The sequence below is a fragment of the Octopus bimaculoides genome, chromosome 15 (genome assembly GCF_001194135.2).
Source record: "Octopus bimaculoides isolate UCB-OBI-ISO-001 chromosome 15, ASM119413v2, whole genome shotgun sequence".
NCBI classification, from domain to species: Eukaryota; Metazoa; Mollusca; class Cephalopoda; order Octopoda; family Octopodidae; genus Octopus; species Octopus bimaculoides.
Genome location: NC_068995.1, coordinates 50,554,137 through 50,561,078, shown reverse-complemented (window position 1 = coordinate 50,561,078; position 6,942 = coordinate 50,554,137). Strand labels below are relative to the sequence as shown.

Genomic DNA, 6,942 nt, shown 5'->3' with positions numbered 1-6,942 from the left:
ATATATATATATATATATAACATGGTTTACTGATTACTGATGTTTCTCTTCCTTTCCATGTTTCCGTTCTTCAAGAAATTCTCGTTCCAACAGTTGATGACTAAATATATTTTAGTAACAAAAGTCCTTTGTTTGTTCCCATATCGGGCCAACTAGGTAGCATGCCACACCTGATACTTTTCACCGTCTGCTTTGGTACTTCACTATTTTGATTCCTTATCCCGCTAGGCTTTTAACATTATCTTTTCTCCTCCTCTGGGGTTCACTGCTACATGGAAATAGTTCTGTGTCTTGAAATACCTTGTTAGTAGTCTGTTTTTTAGTGTTTTATGTTGCTCCACTTCTATACAAAATCTTTTGATTCTGCTTTTATTTCACACATAACCAGAGACATTATTTACTGCATTATAGTGCTAACCTTTTTATACTGCCATCATTCAATTATTTTTTTTATTTTGATACTTCTACACATCTATCATTCAATACTTTATAATTATAGCATCCTACCATTTTATATACTTTATAATCCTACCATGCTACTATGCAACATTTTATAGTTTTACCGTTCTTTGTAATTTTACCATTCATGTATATTTCTAACCATTCAATATAATGCTACAAAGTTAAATGTGCAATTTTGTACTCCTAGTTACTTAAACAACACAGAAACCGTGATAAACTTACTGATATCTATTTGAGATTTTAAGTAAAAATAATATTTATTCTTTTCATAAACAAAAATGTTGTTGTTACTATGAACAACAAACCATCAAGACAGTTTGAAGATTATTGTTCTTGGATTGGTGTGGTTCTTCATGTTGCTGTTTGTCCACTGTGGTTAGCTGCCGGTTGTGCTACTGTCTTCTGATGTCCCTTGTTTGCCATCTGTTCATTGTTTTTGTGTTGATCCAACATTTGGATCAATTATTGTCAGTGGGGTTGGCTGCACTGAAGATATAGTGATGGTTTGGCTCAGACAGAAGTATGCCAAAGATGAAATTATTATTGGAGCCAATATCTTGATTAGTCAGATATTTTTTTTTTATGATGTGGATGATATTCTAGTGAATTGTGACATTAGATATAGTGATCTGATTGTGAAATATTCCTGCTACATAATCTAACCAAATGAGCCTGAAGGCATGCAACAAGAAAGAAAGAAAAACGAAATTCTTTAAAGTCTTACCATTCTATACTTTATAACACTACTTTTGAATACTTTAACGTGCTGCCATGTGACACTTCATAGGTTTACTGTTCTATAGTTCTATTGTTTGCATCATTAAAATGTTACTATTCTACACATAACAAAACTACTATTCCCTATATTATTCAACTATTACCATGTACTATATTTCACCACTTCTGTTCCTTACTGTAGACAGAGTTGTCTTTCATTATTTTACACATTTTTACCTTACTCAACACTAGAGGTAGTTTCTGCATGGTCACTTAACCTGTAGAAATTAACATCCAAATATCCCTCAAATTTTATTCTCTTGTCATAAAAAAATAAATAAATAAATAATGAAATGACATGGACCATATTTTCATAGGTATATAGAAAGACAGAACGGTCACAGCTGGAATGCTTTTGATTTGAGCAAAGCCCAACAACTCCTCCTCTTCAATACATTGTACTGCTACCATTTACTATTTTATTCGGTTACCATTCTCTGCTGTTTACTAATGATCCATCAATCCATGCGATCACTACATTCGCTAGCTACTTATATATTTGTGGTGGTGTACAATTTCAGCTTCTTCTAACCAGGACTATCCTTCTCTGATAGGTAGAATACTGCATCCTTTTCTGAATTTAAATAAATTTCTTGCTTTGTTTATTGTTTCTCTGTTTATAATATAATTTTGTTAACTTTTATTTTCATTAATGAATTGCTCTTTTATTAAGCAGTTTTCATATTTCTCTTTCCTTGTAAGCAAATCTGGGGGTGGGAATAGGATACTCTCCATGATTTTTGTGGATCCTTTCAGACTGAATATCTGCCAGAAAAATATGGGCTGATTTAGAATCAAAGGTTTTTCTCCTACAAATGCTTGAAATAAGTAATAAAAGTACCCTAGAGATAGGTGGTGGTGTTAAACTTGCTGCCATGTTAGACTTAATACCCATTAAATATTGTCATCTATAAGGGAATCATTGATGTGCTGAAAAATTTTTTTACCTAAAATATCACAATTCAGTAAATTTACAGTTTTAAATAATTCTTTTCTTTCAGCCAAATTGATCAGTTTTTTTTGCCCCTTTAGAAACTGTTTCTCTTCTCCATTTTTACCAATCTTTACAGTGTTTCTTTATATTTCCATATATCTCTGTGATGTTTTTTCTGTATTTCTTTGATTGATTGATGCCAGTGACAAAAGAAGAATGACATTGATATCTTGTTTCTATTTACTGAAAAAAGATGCTGAAATTATGTACCAGTAATATACTGGTCTATTCTATAAAATTCACCATGCCCCTCTACTACAAAAATTAGCCTTGTGTCTTAATGAAAACAAATAATTATTTATGCATGATTTCCTTCATTTATATTTTGTATGTATATGCATATATTTATACGTTTTTTTCTTTTTTTTTTTGGTTTGTAATATATATGATTTTTCCTTTTATTTCTCTGAATAAAGGACTAGTGAAGATGATGCTGATGTGGAAGACTTGGACGATGATGCCAGTCATATCCTTACTTGGGAAGAAGCCTGTCTGCTTGCTGAAACATTGCAAGAGAGACAGGCTCGGGAGAGCATCCCCAGCAAGTTAGCTGATAAGTGCAGGCTTCAGCTGGAAGACACTGACAGCACAGAAGAATCTAGTGATGATGGTTAGGCACAAATATATATCTACATACGTATATGTCTATATCTATGCATAATTACATTCACTTATACAAATTTGCCTTGCTTAAATAGTAAATTCTTCCTGCTTTTTATTACACAATTGCAAAATGTGAAAACATTTGTCTTGTGCTTTTTAGTTTTGTGTTTTACCTCCAGTGACACAAAAAAGCTAAAGGGGAGCTATTGGTAATTTATCACCTTTCCTATAATACTTCCCTCTCTCTCTCTCTTTCTCTCATTATATATTAATACTTAATTTATATATACATCTGTGTGTATATATATATATATATATATATATATATATATATGTAATTTCAGTGTGTTTCAAATCACTTTAAATGTGTAAAATATTTCCATTCCTAGAATACTGTTGTGCGTGTCTTATGCCTCAAATTTCTCATGTGATTAATTGTTTTAACATTATAAAAATGCAGAGAGAGGAGAGAAGAAAAAATAAACTAAAATAATTAGCAAAAAAAAAAAAAAAGAAATCCCTTTTCTATTTCACAAGTTCCATGAGTAACAAGTATTGTTGTAAAGCTTAAGATGTGTAGTTGTTGTTGTTGTTGTGGTTGTTGTAGCCATTGTGGTTGTTTGTGTTGTCGTACTGTCATGTAGAAGTGCATGACCTCTTAGTAATGTCAAATATTTATACTTCTTCCACCAGAAACAGAGACAGAGAAAGGTTTTTCATCTGATGATGCTGATGACACAATGAAAGATCAGACAACACCTGACACTGAAAATAAAACACTATTAGATGAAATGGCTGATGCAAGGACAGATCAGCGATTATCCAGATTGCGACCTACATCGAAAATTGAGCCTTTATCACCTCTTCGCTCTCCGACTAGTCCTGCTAGTCAAATGGAAGCAAGAGCCAAATTTTTTGCATCACCCCCAGAGCCAGTTCGACTTGATGCCAAACTGCTCTTTGGTAAGACTGCAATTCATCTGCAAGGAAATGAATTTCAAAAGTATACATATAATATAAAGAGAAAGAAAAGCCAAAAAAAAAAACCCTAAAAAATATAAAAACAACTACCATTATTCTTCATCTGCTTTACATTTTAAACCTGTTATGTTTGGGTCAATAATTGTTTTATTTGATCCAAACATGTCATCTTTGTACCAATGGAAAGTCTAAAGCATAAACTGATATGTACGTGTGTTTGTGTGTATAATATAAATATATATATACACATCTGTGTGTATATGTATAGTATATATATACATGTGTGCGTGTGTGTATATCTGTGTGTGTATGTGTGTATTTATCATGTTCCTTTATTGCTATCCATCACTTTCTCTCACTTTCATTACTCCCTCTTTCATCACCTTGCCTTCCCTCCTATCATTCTGTTTGCCTGTCTCTCTCTCTCTCTCTCTCTTCTCATCTCACCACTCATGCTGTTTCTTTACTACCTCCTTACTAACAACTAACATGTTGCTGCCTATCACTGTTTCTCTTCTATTGCTTATCTCTTCTCTCTTTCTTTCGCTCTAGTTCTTTCTCCCTCAGCACTGTCTTCTCTCACCTTCATCACATCTAAAATGAATGGAAATAGTGTGGATTAGAAAGGATTCTTTGGTCTTGTAAAAGACATGGCAACTCCTCTAGTGCTGGTACCATAAAATGTATCCAGTGTATACTATAAAGTGGTTGGTGAATGAATGGCAACAATGTGGGGCTAAAGAGCCTTTTAGTTTTCCTAAAAACATGAAAACTGCAACAAGTACACTCTGTAGAGTGACTGGACATCTAACCTTTGGAAACCAAGCTAAAAATGGAATAAACAAATGAGGCGTGGTCCTCCAGCCCATGTAGAAGAACAGCAACTCCATGCAAGACATGAACTGGACTGGACCATGATGACTTTTTTCAGTCTATGTAGGCATGAAAAGGAGATACACAAAATGAGGATGATGATGATGATATATAGTGTGTGCATGTGGGTATATAAAAAGTAATGTGTGTGTGCATTTATATGCACACACACACACACACACACACACACATTATAAAACATCCTCATTTCGGTTCTGCTTCTTCGTGCTTGCATGGGTTAGTCAGGTTAATTTTAGCACAGTGTCCTCCCATTTGTGTTCCTTTGTCATCTATTTTCTGAGGCTTGGAATCCTATAATCAGCTCTTACCATTCCTACCAACTCATCTTCTACAGGCTCCTTCTACCTGAATCATTTGGCTCTTATTCACTTACCTATCATTCTTCAAATGCTTTACATGTCCATATCATCGCAGTCCCCTATCATTGCACACCAAAGCACACTCATCAGATGCCTAGGTTTTCTCTCAGCACACCTGTGCTTTGTCATTTATGCACAATGACATTATACATCCAGTGAAGCATGCTCACCTTATTTCTTTCCAGCCTTTGTACATCCTCCATATTCAACATGTATATCTTGCTCCCATGCAGTATTGTACTTCATATGCATGACTCATGTCATCTTGGTTGTTGACAGAGTTAATACCTCCCAGAACTTTTCCAATCTTGTCCTTGTTCTAGCCACTATATTTCTGCTGCATTCACTTCCACTGCAGTTTGGTTTGCTTATGTAGCAGAAGTTATCCGCTACTTTTGAAATATAGGCCTCTTAATTCTAATTCCAATTCTTTTAGGCACTTTTCTTCGAATTCTTCAACTGATTCAACTATGAGAACTGTATCATTGGTATACAGATGTTCCTACAAGCAGCCAATCTTGAACTCCTCTGTAATAGCATAGTGAACAAGAGAGGACTGAGAACCAAGCTTTGATGGACATATCACTGCATATTGAATCCTCACTGTGTTCAGTGTTAATTCTCATTTTGCTAACAACACTCCTACACATGACTTACATGGCTGTTATAAGCCATTCATCTAAACTGATTTTTCTTAGGGATCACCAGACTACATAGGATGGAATCCTGTCAGGGGTCTTCTCTAAGTCAATGATTGCTAGTTATAAGGGTTTGTTCTGAGTTAAGAACTTCTCTTGCCATTTCTGCACTTGGGAGAATGCATTGGTGTTTCCAAGTCTAGATACAAACCCAAACTGAATCTCATCTAAGTTTATTCTCTCCTTGATTGACTTTACTATGACTCTGCTACTTTTGGGGATTTGGTCCATCAGCTTAATGCCTCTACAGTTAATTCTTTCTAGAGTATCCCACTTTTCTTTGTAGCAGTTCATAAGGTTGCTGCTGCATCAGTCGTTAAGGACAACCTCTCTGTACAACATAATTGACTATGTGAATAACCAGTGCATGTCCTACATTTCTGGATGTTTTCAACACCTCAGTGACTAAACTTGACCATACAGCAGTCAACCTTCATATGTGGTCCCTCTGTTGGATCTGGTCCGGGTACGCCCCCACCTCTCCCCCTCATACATTCTTGTCATTCCACAGCTGCTTCTAGAATCCGTTTCCATACCTCTTTCTTCTCAGTGTCAGTCAAGGTAAGTGCACTGCTGCAGTTACGAATGCACTTTTCATCAATGATGTCCTGATTTTATATATCAAATATAAAATATTATCTTGGGAAAAATACCCAGGGCTGCCTGTTGCATGAAAATGTAATACTTAAGTGGACGTTAGCATACTTAATGTATAAGCCAAAAAAAATTTCAATTAAATTTACAATCTCAGTGATGAGAACAATCATTATTTAAATGGTTAATTCTTGTCAAAAAAGACAAGTGGGGTAACCTTGAAATTTTAATAAAGTTAATTTAAATATCAACTGCAGTGAGGAATGAGCCAAATCTTTAGCAGTACTGGAACAACTTCAGACATGTTTCAGTCTCATTAGACCTCATCAGCAAAGCAGTCTAACAGTGGCTGCAAAGTCTTGGAGTAACTGGAGATTTTTCTTTCTTTTTTTTTTTGCATGTGTGTGAATGCATACTGAATGGTTCAATGAATTAAAATAATTTGTTGTTTACCATACTGCTAAAGATCAGACACAACCCCAGCTGTATTCCATATTTGTCTTCCTCTCCACTTTTTATCCCACCCTCGTTCTCTCTCTCTCTCTCTCTTTCTCTCTCTTTCTCTCTCTCTCTCTCTTTC

General features: G+C 34.8%; 1 protein-coding gene across 8 annotated transcripts in view; it reads left to right on the top strand.

The window, feature by feature from the left end:
- LOC106870794 (F-actin-monooxygenase MICAL3) overlaps window positions 1-6,942 on the top strand; it is a 110,126-nt gene that overhangs the window by 47,568 nt on the left and 55,616 nt on the right. For 7 of the 8 annotated variants that reach the window (XR_008265637.1, XM_014917000.2, XM_014916996.2 and 4 more), the window contains 2 exons: window positions 2,650-2,843; window positions 3,530-3,799. Coding sequence is in view for 7 of the 8 variants with exons in the window: in XM_014917000.2 (XP_014772486.1) it covers window positions 2,650-2,843; window positions 3,530-3,799 (464 nt within the window). In the remaining variant the exon portion in view is untranslated. The remainder of the gene's footprint in view (window positions 1-2,649; window positions 2,844-3,529; window positions 3,800-6,942) is intronic. The other variant, XM_052973330.1, reaches the window with a different exon arrangement.